Here is a 12,519-nt window from a genome sequence, read left to right as displayed (position 1 = left end):
GGTTGGTCTCGATCTCTCGACCTTGTGATCCACCCGCCTCGGCCTCCCAAAGTGCTGGGATTACAGGCTTGAGCCACCGCGCCTGGCCTTTTTTTTTTGAGACAGAGTCTTTGTCAGCAGGCACCAGGCTGGAGTGCAGTGGTGCGATCTCGGCTCAATGCAACCTCCGTCTCCTGGGCTCAAGCAATTCTCCTGCCTCAGCCTCCCAAGTAGCTGGGACTACAGGCACGTGCCACCAAGCCCAGCTAATATTTTTATTTTTTAGGAGAGACTGGGTTTCACCATGTTGGCCAGGATGGTCTCGATCTCCTGACCTTGCGATCTGCCCACCTCAGCCTCCCAAAGTGTTGGGATTACAGGCGTGAGCCACCACCCAGCCCAATCTTTTTTTTAAATATACAATCTCTTTGAAGTCCAACCATCAGCCCATCCGATCATACACTGATGATCATGAGGATGGATGATGATAACTAACATTGACTGAGAGCCTACAGTATACCAAGAACAGCTCTAAGCTCTCTGACCCACATTAATTTCTTAGTCCTCAGAACTTTATCTTTAGTTTACAAAAGGGGAGAGTGAACCATGGAGAGGTTGAGTAACCTACACCGGTGACTGGTAATTGGAAGAACTTGGATTCAAACACATAGTTTGGATTAAAAAAATTAATATCCTTGACCCCTATTTCAGTCCCCTTTGCATCTCCCAAACCATCTAGAACAGTAAATATCTGTAGATGAGTTGAAATGACATTCTTGGCCGGGTACAGTGGATCACATCTGTAATCACAGCACTTTGGGAGGCCCAGGTGGGAGGATCGCTTGAGCTCGGGAGTTTGAGACCTGCCTGGGCAACACAGCAAAACCCCATCCCTACCAAAAAAAATATGAAAATTAGCCGGGCGCGGTGGTGCACGCCTGTGGTCCCAGCTACTTAGAAGGCTGAGGTGGGAGGATTGCTTGAGCCCAGAAGGTTGAGGCAGCAGTGAGGCAAAATCACACCTCCAATCACTGCACTCCAACCTAGGCAACAGAAAGAAACCCTGCCTCAAAAAAAAAAGAAAGAACATTCTCATTCCTATCTAGTACCCTCTCTGTCCCCAAACACTGCTGCACTGTGTCAGAGACGAACAAGCAGCATCAACTTCTTTGCGAAGCCGTTCCCTCAGTACACCTCCACGCTCTCCAGATTTTTCCGATCAAGCTCTGTGGTGTGCTTTGGACCCATAAGCATCGGGTACCATACTAACACGTTATGAAAGAAAAAGCATTTTTCTATCCTGCAGAGAAACACTCTTCAAATTCCAAACGTTCGTTAAAAGCCGTAAAGAACAATGTTTTTTAGAAAGGAAATAGGACAGAAAAGCAGTTGAAGGTACCAGATAGATAAACACAGTTGTTGCTACAAGACATATTCTAAAACTGCTGAGATTAGAAATCTGTTGGTACAGACTCTATAACACCTATCATTAATTTTATTCTTCTTTGTATTCATTTCTTCAGCAGATGCCACTCTTGCCATATCACTCCTGACAGAACCAGCTCTTTGATTAGCAAGCCGTGGCCTGCAGTTCTCTTTCTAGGCCCTGAAGCCTATACCTCATACAACGTAGTCAGCTTCACAGCGGGTCTAAGAACTTCAGTAAGAGACCAGAGAGGTGAACTTGACACCATATTGCACTTTGAACACATCTTCTTCCCCGATAGGTTGGTCACTCACTTTCCACTTAGCTCCCATTTAAGGACAAGAAGAAAACTAGGAGAACAGGAAAGGAAAGGAAGAGAGTGGGAGGTGTGACCGTGACAGCTCTTCCCACGCCTACCGCTGCCACAATCATTTGGTCAGAAAAACATGGAAAGCAACACATTGAAAGGAACAGGTGAACCTCTGGTATCCTAGTCTCAGACTATGCAAACAGCTGGCACCACTGTTCTCTCCAGGCTGTCCTGGTCCACTTAGCAAAACTCACACCCGCGAAGGTGAGGTTTCACTGTATTTGAAGTCTCCTTCCCATTTCCTATGCTTTTACACACTTGCAGACTTTTAATCTTTTCTACATACCCTAAAAAGCTCCACACTGAGTTGAACAAAGAGTATTTAAATTAAAACAAGAAAAGGGAGAAAATGCAGTTTTCGAATTCCCATGCCAAAACAGAGACTGCATTTACCAAGTCTAGACCTGTAAGGGCTAACGTGTCACAAGCTTCAGGTACTTTACTATTAGCAAGCCAAAGCCTCAGAAATTCTGTTGAACACCTCACAGTAATAAACTTTAAAACTTTTATCGAGTGTCTACTAATGCCAGCAGGTTAGGAGCTTATTAGCAGGTTATTCCAGTTGATCTTTACAGCAACCCTCTGGAGGTATATTACCTTTGTCTAAAGAACCTGAGGCTCAGATTTTCAACATTAGCTGTTGTCCACATAGCTACTACATGACAAAACAGTATTTGAAGTCAAAGTCAATGCCACTGTCAGTACATTGTGGCTGCCTCCATAAAGCTGAATAAATAACTAGGACAAAGCACAGTCACCAGTAGTATAGCTTATTTTGTTTTTTTTTTTTTTTTAATATTTAATAGTTCCTTAAAATCTACAACAATATAGCTATATACTTAAGTTACTCTGTAATAATCTTCACCTTTTTACATACATTCAGTACAAAGCCATGTGACACTAGGTTTTATGATTCTCAGTATAACAAAAAACATACGAAAGACAGAACTGCCACCTGTAAAGCCACACTGCGCTACTCAGAAATACTCACCTTTGAGAAGTGCAACCGAGAGCTGGTCAGTGTTGAGGTCATTGACATATTTCCCCAAATAGGTATTGAGAACCCAGGCTACAAGGCCTTCCAACATGACTATATCCTCAGGAAAAGCTGTTTAGAAATCATGGATCATTCTTTATTTCTCTCTTTCATGGTCACAGAAGAATCTATGAAAGGAAAAAAATGAAACAACAGAAAAACTGGATGATTTTCTAAGCTCACTTCCTATTCTACCTGCATGAAAGCGGGTGAATGCAAAGCAAAGATGTGTTGCTGTTGTTGTTCCGAGATGGAGTCTCACTCTTGTTGCCCAGGCTGAAGACCAATGGCACAATCTCGGCTCACTGCAACCTCTGCCTCTGGAGTTCCAGTGATTCTCCCCCCTCAGCCTCCCGAGCAGCTGGGATGATAGGTGTCCACCACCACACCCAGCTGATTTTTTGTAATTTTGGTAGAGACGGGTTTCACCTTGTTGGCCAAGCTGGTCTCAAACTCCTGATCTCATGTGATCCACCACCTCAGCCTCCCAAAGTGCTGGGATTTGCAGGTGTGAGCCACTGTGCCCGGCCAGAGATGTTTTAAAAGATGAGGCAAGAAGCTCTGTAAGATGCCCCCATCAGTAACTGGAGGGCCAAACCAATACATCTACATTTTGATGCTGCTTCAGGGAATAGTCACTCTTAAACTTACCAAAAATTACCTACAATTCAAAGCTGTCTATTTTTTCAGTGTAACTGCCCACTGCTTGTTTATGGTGATTTATCTTGGGATTAGACTGCCCTGATCACAGGTTCTCATATGGGCATAATTCAGTAATGTCTGGAGACATACTTGATCATGACTTAGGGGCTGCTTCTGGCATCTTGTGGGTAAAGACCACAGAAGCTGCTAAACCTACAATGCATAAAACAGCTCCCACAGCAAAGAATTATCCAACCCAAATGTCAACAGAGCTGACGTTAAGAAACTTTATCCTAGATTGAGACAAAAAATGCCCTAAGAGATTGTCTGAATGAAATTCGTGAAAGAGGCCAGGTGCAGTGGCTCACACCTGTAAACTCAGCACTCTGGAAAGCCGAGGTGGGCAGATCACCTGAGGTCAGGAATTCGAGACCAGCCTGGCCAACATAGTAAAACCCCATCTCTACCAAAAAAAAAAAAAAAATTAGCTAGGCATAGTGGCACATGCCTGTAATCCCAGCTACTTGGGAGGCTGAGGCAGGAGAGTCACTTGAATCCGGGAGGCAGAGGTTGCGGTGAACTGACATCATGCCATTGCACTCCAGCCTGGGTGACAGAGTGACACTCCATATCAAAAAAAAAAAAAAGAAAAAGAAATTCATTTATTAAAGAAACCTAAATATCCATAGGCACGTTCTCACTAAAATAAAAATACAAAGTCAAAAAAAAGAAACCTGAATAAAGTTGGAGGCGGGGGCAGTTCACATTGTTTAATGAACCTCAGGTCACCCAAATTAGATGTTTCAAATTTGTTCATGTGGATCATTCATTACATAAAATAATACACATGGGAATATTATAATACAGACGGCATACTTTATCACTGTTCTTAAATGTCCTGAACTGTATTACTGGCACCTGGGCATCAGGCAATCTTAGAGAATTATCACAAACAACAAACTCCAGAAATCCTCTGGCTCCAGCCACAGTATTTAGATTTGGTAGATACTATCGCCTGTTACAATTACTGGTGTTTACCAGTATTACCAAAAAAAAAAAAAAAAAAAAAAAAAGATTAATTTTAGTATTACAAAAAGTCAACATAAGGGAAATTGTGACACAAAAGTTTAAGTGTTCTCAGATTGCTCAGCAAGAAGATCCCAGTGGAAACAGCCTCAAGTCTTGCTCTGATCTACCACGTTGGTCATCAGCCACCCTGTCAGACACTACAGATTTGCCATGGCAGGCATCCCACTGAAGCCAGCCTACTTTCAGGATCCTTTCCAAGCACGCTGCCCCACCTCTAGTGATTCATCTTAGTGCCAGAAGATATACCTATCCCAACTGAGAGGCTGCCACCCAACAGCCACCTGAAACACAAGGCCACCAGAAGAGTGAACGCAATCTCTAGGAAAAACTGGCTTTTGTTTGTCAACAATATCTTGTACTTCCAGAGAAGATTAACTTTTACTGGTCAACAGTGACAGCAAAAAGAAAAAAAGAGGATTTGGTAAAACATTTGCCCAATTTCTTTCCAAAGATTTTTTTTCTACAAATGGAATATAAAGATATTTTTTAAGGGTAGAGTTATGTAAAACTAATTATTGGGTATATTTGTCTAAAGAAGAGGTTATAAGAATAATGTTTTAAAAAATAAATGCCTAACTGAGTAAAATAAATATTTCTCTATTGCAACTTTTTTTATTTTTCTGGAGACAGAGTGTCACTTCGTTGCTCAGGCTGGAATACAGTGACAGGATCTTGGCTCACTGCAACCTTTACCTCCTGGATTCAAGCGATTCTCTATCTCAGCCTCCTGAGTAGCTGGGATTACAGGCACCTGCCACCATGCTGGCTAATTTTTGTATTTTTAGTAGAGATAGGGTTTCACCATGTTGGCCAGGCTGGTCTGAACTCCTGACCTCAAGTGATCTGCCCACCTTAGCCTCCCAAAGTGTGGGGATTACGGGCATGGGCCACCACACCCGGCCACTATTGTTAACTTTAAAGGAGTAAATTTGTGAAAACCAAATGTGAAACTGACTAATCTTACTATGGGGACTCCAAACAAACTTAGGCAAGAGGCCAAGGTCAGAGTACTCTTTATTTTTGTAGTTAGTGCCACTAATTTCGGCCCTAAATGCCAACTCACTCTAAGTGCCAACTACCAATTATCTCCAAATCAAGGGAAACAACTGTCAGTTTGTAAACAAGTTCAGGCCCTACCCTACTTGCCCTAAACGAGAAAGAACACAAAACACAGATTTTAAAAGCATGAGTGATTAGCACTGTAAGGCGCCCTGGTCAGTAAAACTGAGGCCCAAACCAGAAAGCACCCATTATTTGCTCTACTAGGCATCTACACCAGGCTTGAGGCCACTTCAAGGATTCCCTTAAGGAATTCGGTGTCACCAAAGGCCGCCAGACTGGCCAGAATCACAAACTGTTTACACTCCGGTCCATCAGGGCTTCTAGGCAGCTGCCTGGCATTAACCCCCACCTGGGCTTCCCCACCCGGTGGGGCGGGTGATAGTAGGGATCAGTGCTCAGCCCACGAGCGGGCAGACAGCCGGGCATGACCTTGAGCCAGGCCCCTCCCCTGAGGATCGGCCAGACCGGGAATAGGAAGGACTGGCAACTGGACCTGGGTGTCCCTCCCGGAGGCGGCCGGGGCTGAGCGCTGCCGGTGCCAGGGAGCTCCAAAACCCGGGCGGGGGCGGCTGTCCGGCCGATGGCCCCACAGGAAAGGCACTGCCCGGAAGGCGACGCTCCCACACCCCTCCCGCCCCCAGCTCTCAGAACGCTCAGCCCCCTCTAGGGGACGGAGACCCCACCACCCAGGTAAAACCTGGAGGGAACGGCGCCGGGGTCCCACACCTAGGAGGTGTGGCTGGGCCAGGGCGTGACTCTGGGGGGGGGGGGGCGCAAAAGGTAAAGAGAAGTTTTAGGCCTAATGTCTCCATCCGAGAGTGTGACCTCGGGTGGCTGATTAAGGGGGGTGACTAAAGCATTCTGGAGAACTGACTGACACCCCACACCCCATTCCTGGGCGTAATGTGAAGGGCTCGCACACTGGGGTCCCGCTTGAGACTTGGTCTGACACCCCTCAATTCCAAGACGCGGACTGACACCCCCCCAATTCCAAGGCGCCAGGCTCCTGGGACCCCAGAAAGGGTGTCAGGGTCCAGCGGGGGCTCGGGATCCCCAGAACACGGACGCTGGGGTTCCCAGAGCTTCAGCCAGCCTCGAGCCTGTGCCTGGGGAGCCAGCGGGAACTCGGAGGCAGGGGTCCCTGAGAGGTGACGGGCTCGGGGCCGTCGGGGGAGCAGACGCCCCAGGGTTACCCCGAGGGGCTCAGACCGAGGCCGGACGCCGGGGTCTCCAGGCTCCCAGCATCGCTCTCCCCAGAGTGGGCCCGGGCCCCCAGGTCTAGCGGAGCCCTAGCGGCGACCCGCGAGTCCTCGCCGGCCCCGCAGTTTCCCGCCCTGGCCCCGCCCGGGGCGGCGCCGCTCGACCCCTACCTGTCGGTGTCCCCGGCCGCCAGCCCCAGCCCGGCGCTGCGCGGCGCTTCCTCCCCGCCGCTCCTCGATGGCGCAGGCCCGCGGCGCTCAGGCCGGCCCAGACCCGACCAATCGAGCGGACGACGCGCCGGCGCCTGGCTAGCCGAGCGCCGAGTTACCGAGGAGGCGGCCGAGCGCCGAGTTACCGAGGAGGCGCCCCTGGCGCCTGCGGCCGCTTGTGAAGTCTGCGGGCCCCTCTAGGGTTCGCGGACACTGGGGCCTATTTTATAGATGCGGAAACTGAGTCCCAGGGGAGGGCAGGGTCACAGATGACTCTGCTTCAGACAGCATGGGAACCCAGGATTCTTCCCACCTACAGTCACCCTGCCTTCCATCCACGCGAGAGGTGCAATCGGCCGTCTGTCTGGCCCACGCATCCACACTCCGTTCCCCACGCAGCAGCCACAGGGGCATGTTAATTCAGAACCTGCCCTTCTCTGCTTCAGACGGCATTCCCGCCGTACTTCGATTAAAACCCACCTCCTTACAGAGCTGCCAACAAGGACCCACTGGATCTGGTCCCCTCCCATTTCAGCCGCTTTTTCCCCGTCTGGCTCTGCCCCAGCATCCTTCAGTTTCTGACCCAAGAACTGTGTGTGCATTTGCCGTGCTCCCTACGTAGGACGGTTCCCAGGCCAGCGTTGACCAATAGAAACACAAATGCAAGCCACGCTCGCCAGCCACATAGGCAATTGACATTTACTAGTTGGTACAATGTTTTAAATGAAAAAGAAGAAAATGAACTTCATTTTAATAAATTTTATTTAATTCAATGTGTTTAAAATATGATCATCATGTAACCAAAAGAAAAAAAAATGCTAATGCAATATATTAACTTTTTTATAGTAAAGTTTTGAAATTCGGGTATATTTTACATTTACGGCACATCCCAATACAAACTAGCCACAATTCCAGGGCTCAATAGCCTCGTGTGACCAATCCAGAACTACAGAATAGCTCTGGATATTCATATAGCTGACTCCCTCTTGCTTCAAATATTCCACTCAGAGAGGACTTTTCCCTATCTACAGTTCCATTATCAGCCGGGTGCGGTGGCTCATGCCTTATAATCCCAGCACTCCGGGAGGCTAAGGCGGTGGATTACTTGAGGTGAGGAGTTTGAGACCAGCCTGGCCAACATAGTGAAACCCCATCTCTACTAAAACTACAAAAATTAGCCGGCCGTGGTGGTGCACACCTGTAGTTCCAGCTGCTGAAGAGGCTGAGGCATGAGAATCACTTGAACCCAGGAGGCAGAGATTGCAGTGAGCCGAGCTTGTACCCCTGCATTCCAGAGTGAGACTCCCTCTCAAAAATAAAAACAAAGTTCCATTATCCATTATTGTATTTTCTTCATGGAACCTAATATGCCCTGTGATTATCTTGTTTATACCTATGTCGTTCTTTCTCCAGACTAATAGTACCTTGAAAATATATTTTATCCCTCTCACAAGTGTTTCAACACCTAGATATTGACTAGCACAGAAAAGACTCAATAAGTGTGTGTAAATGAACAACTGAACACTTCACCTTGCATTAGCACAAGAAGGGCAAGGAAACCTCAGGCTCACATAAAGTCAGAAGCTGCAGGAAGCAGGATGGCAAGGTGATAGTCATGTATTTACCATAATAATTACCAACTCTCATGATGCTAAGCTAATGAGTAGGCATGCGGGTTGACTCACTCCTGAGCAAGGCCTGGGTTCCTGTGCGGTGGGATCCATTTCTCAGAATCTGGATGCTGGGTCTCCTCTGGGGCTAATGTTTGGGAGTAAAACCTGGAACTCCACAGACGGAAGAAGGGAGGAAGGCAGCTCTTCAGAGGTGAAGGACCTCAAAGTTCAGATCACCTATCACAGGCACCTGGCTTCACCAGGGAATCTTGTTGAAAATGCACATGGCCCAGGCCAGGCTCGGTGGCTGACGCCTATAATCTCAGCACTTTGGGAGGCCAAGAGGGGTGGATCACCTGAGGTCAGGTGATCCTGACCTGACCAACATGGTGAAACCCCGTCTCTACTAAAAATACAAAATTAGCCAGGCATGGTGGCACATGCCGGTAATCCCATCTCCTCCGGAGGCTGAGGCAGGAGAATCTCTTGAACCTGGGAGGTGGAGGTTGCAGTGAGCCAAGATTGTGCCATTACACTCTGGTCTGAGCAATAGGGTGAGACTCTGCCTCAAAATAAATAAATACATAAATAAAAATTCACATGGCCAGGCACCGTGGCTCACGCCTGTAATCCCAGCACTTTGGGAGGCTAAGGTGGGTGAATCACCTGAGGTCAGGAGTTCAAGACCAGCCTGACCAACATGGCAAAACCCCGTAACAAAATTAGCCGGGTGTGGTGGTGGGTGCCTGTAATCCCAGCTACTCGGGAGGCTGAGGAAGGAGAATGGCTTGAAATTGGGAGGCAGAGGTTGCAGTGAGCCGAGATCTCACCGTTGCACTCCAGCTTGGGCAACGGAATGAGATTCTGTCTCAAAACAAAAACAAAAACAAAAAAACTGCACATAGCCTGGCACCATGGCTCACACCTGTAATCCTAGCACTTTGGGAGGCCGATGTGGGGGAAAATCACTTGAGGCCAGAAATTTGAGACCAGCCTGGGCAAAATAAGCAGACTCCAATCTCTACAAAAAATTTAAAATGAAAAAATTGGCTGGGCATGGTGACGCATGCCTGTACTCTCTACTGGGAGCAGGAGGGCGGAAGGATTGCTTGAGCCCATGAATTCAAGGTCACATTGAGCAATGATGATGCCTGTGCACTCCAACCTGGGCGACAGAGACCCTGTCTGGAAAAATTAAAAACCCAAATGCCTGGGCACCATTCATTCAACCAGTATTACTGAAAGTCTTGGTGCCTTCAGTTTCTTATAAATGTTGAATATACATTTACCATCCAGCAATCCCAGGGCTAGAATTACCCAAGAGAAATTAAAACGTAAGCCCACACCAAGACTTATACATGAATGGTCATAGTAGCTTTATACATAAAAGCCAAAAACAAAACCAAAATGTCCATCAACAGGAGAGTGGATAAACAAACTATGGAGCAGTACTCACCAATACAAAGGAACAAACCACTGACGAAGGCATGATCTGGAGGAACCTCAAAAGTATTGGCTACGTGGAAAAAGACCACAAAGACTGCATACCATCATGATTTCATTTCTATGAAATTCGAGACAAGACAAAACTGTCAGAGGACCTACGGGCTACAGGTGTGCTACCACACCCAGTTAATTTTTTTTTTTTTTTTTTTTTTTTTTTTTTTTTTTGAGACAGAGTTTCACTCTTGTTACCCAGGCTGGAGTGCGATGGCGCTATCTCGGCTCACTGCAACCTCCGCCTCCTGGGTTCAGGCAATTCTCCTGCCTCAGCTCCCTGAGTAGCTGGGATTACAGGCACGCGCCACCATGCCCAGCTAATTTTTTTTGTATTTTCAGTAGAGACGGGGTTTTACCATGTTGACCAGGATGGTCTCGATCTCTTGACCTCGTGATCCGCCCGCCTCGGCCTCCCAAAGTGCTGGGATTACAGGCGTGAGCCACCGCGCCCGGCATTTTTTTGTTGTTGTTATTTATTTATTTCTGAGACAGAGTTTGACTCTGTTGCCCAGGCTGGAGTGCAGTGGCACAATCTCAGTTCACTGTAGCCTCTGCCTCCCAGGTTCGAGCGATTCTCATGCATCAGCCTCTCGAGTAGCTGGGATTTCTGACCTATACCACCATGCCCGGCTAATTTTTGTATTTTTAGTAATGACTGGGTTTTGCCATGTTGCCCAGGCTAGTCTTGAACCCCTGACTGAGCTCAAGCATTCCTCCCACTCTGGCCTCCCAAAGTACTGGGATTACAGGCGTGAGACACTGCTCACAGCTTTTGAAAAAATTTTAATTGATGAAGGAGAGAGGAGAAAAATAAAATAAAATAAAATAAAAAATTTAATTAAATAATTGTACATATTTATGGGCTACAGTGCACTGTTTTGATATCTATTTACGATGTAGAATGATTAAATCACACTAATGAACAAATCCATCAGCTAACATACTGTTTTAGGTGAATTTAAAATCTACTATTTTAGCAATTCTGAAATATATGATGCATTATTCATTATAGTCACCATTCTGAGAAATAGCTCACTATAGCTTTTTTCTGTTGTCTAACTGAAACTTTATACTCTGTTTTGTGGCTTTTTTTTTGAGACAGAGTCTCTCTCTGTCACCCAGTCACCCAGGCTAGAGTACAGTGTCACAATCTCAGCTCACTGCAACCTCTGCCTCCCGGGTTCAAGTGATTCTCCTGCCTCAACCTCCCAAGTACTTGAGGTTACAGATATGCACCACCACGCCTGGGTAATTTTTGTATTTTTAGTAGAAACAGTGTTTCATCATGTTGGCCGGGCTGGTCTTGAACTCTTAGCCTCAAGTGATCCACCCGCCTCGGCCTCCCAAAGTGCTGGGATCGCAGGCATGAACCACCACACCCAGCAGAAACTTTATACCCTTTGGTCAACATCCTCAAGTTCCCAACCCAAGAGTTCCTGGAACCCCCGGTGCCTCCAGAGAGCTAAGTGTCTTTTCGTAGTTCCTGAGATGACTCGTGACTGAAAGCTCCTATAATGTAACTTCAGAATGGGGTGGTTGCCAGAGGGAACAACTGTGTAAGCAGAGAGGGTGGCCTATCTCACGCTAAAACACACACACTCTTCAACTGCCTCCGACCTCCAGGGAGGATTGGAGATTGAGTTCAATCACCAATAGCCAATGATTTAATCGATCATGCCCACGTAAAAACCCTGAAGGTTCAGAGCATTTCCAGGGGGTGGTGAGAGAGTGGTTCACCCTGAGAGGGCATGGAAGCCCTAAGCCCCACCCCGACTCCAATATCTTGGCCTATGCATGTTTCCATTAGTTGCATCATTTATAATAAACTATAAATGAAAGTAAAGTGTTTCCCTAAGTTGTGTGTGCCATTATTGAAAATGATCGAACCTAAGGGAAAGGTCATGGGAACCCCCAGTTTACAGCTTATCAGTCAGAAGGACAGAAGGCCTGGACTAGTGATTGGCATCTGAAGTGGGGCAGTCTTGTGGGGCTGAGCCCTTTACTTGTGGGATCTGCTGCTATTTCCAGTGTTAGAATTGAATTGAATCTTAGGACACACAGTTGGTGTTCCGAGAATTAGAGAATTGCTTGGGGTGTAGAAAACCCGCAATTTGGAGTCAGAAGTGTTGTGTGAATATAAGAAAAGCAGTTTAGGCTTGGCACAGTGGCTCCTGCCTGTAATCCTAGCATTTTGGGAGGCCAAAGAGGGAGGATCAGTTGAGCCCAGGAGTTCAAGACCAGCCGGGACAACATAGTAAGACCCTGATATGGTTTGGCTGTGTCCCCACCCAAATCTCATCTTGAATTATAGCTCCCATAATCCCCACGTGTTGTGGCAGGGATCTGGTGGGAGGTAATTGAATCAAGGGAGTGGGTTTTTCCAGTGCTATTTT

At 47.0% G+C, this 12,519-nt stretch overlaps 1 protein-coding gene across 6 annotated transcripts in view; it reads right to left on the bottom strand.

Annotated features, from left to right (window-relative positions):
* Positions 1 to 7,598, bottom strand: part of VPS13D (vacuolar protein sorting 13 homolog D) — a 304,733-nt gene extending 297,135 nt beyond the window's left edge. For 3 of the 6 annotated variants that reach the window (XR_012512316.1, XM_074380078.1, XM_074380080.1), the window contains exons 1-2: positions 6,975 to 7,059; positions 2,767 to 2,939 (exon numbers count right to left, since the gene is read on the bottom strand). Coding sequence is in view for 5 of the 6 variants with exons in the window: in XM_074380078.1 (XP_074236179.1) it covers positions 2,767 to 2,863 (97 nt within the window). In the remaining variant the exon portion in view is untranslated. Of the gene's footprint in view, positions 1 to 2,766; positions 2,940 to 6,974; positions 7,066 to 7,493 lie in introns of those variants that run through there. The other 3 variants (XM_074380076.1, XM_074380079.1, XM_074380077.1) reach the window with 2 other exon arrangements.
* Between the last annotated feature and the right edge of the window lie 4,921 nt (positions 7,599 to 12,519).

The sequence above is a fragment of the Saimiri boliviensis genome, chromosome 11 (genome assembly GCF_048565385.1).
Source record: "Saimiri boliviensis isolate mSaiBol1 chromosome 11, mSaiBol1.pri, whole genome shotgun sequence".
NCBI classification, from domain to species: domain Eukaryota; kingdom Metazoa; phylum Chordata; class Mammalia; order Primates; family Cebidae; genus Saimiri; species Saimiri boliviensis.
This window is presented reverse-complemented; position numbering and strand designations above follow the sequence as displayed.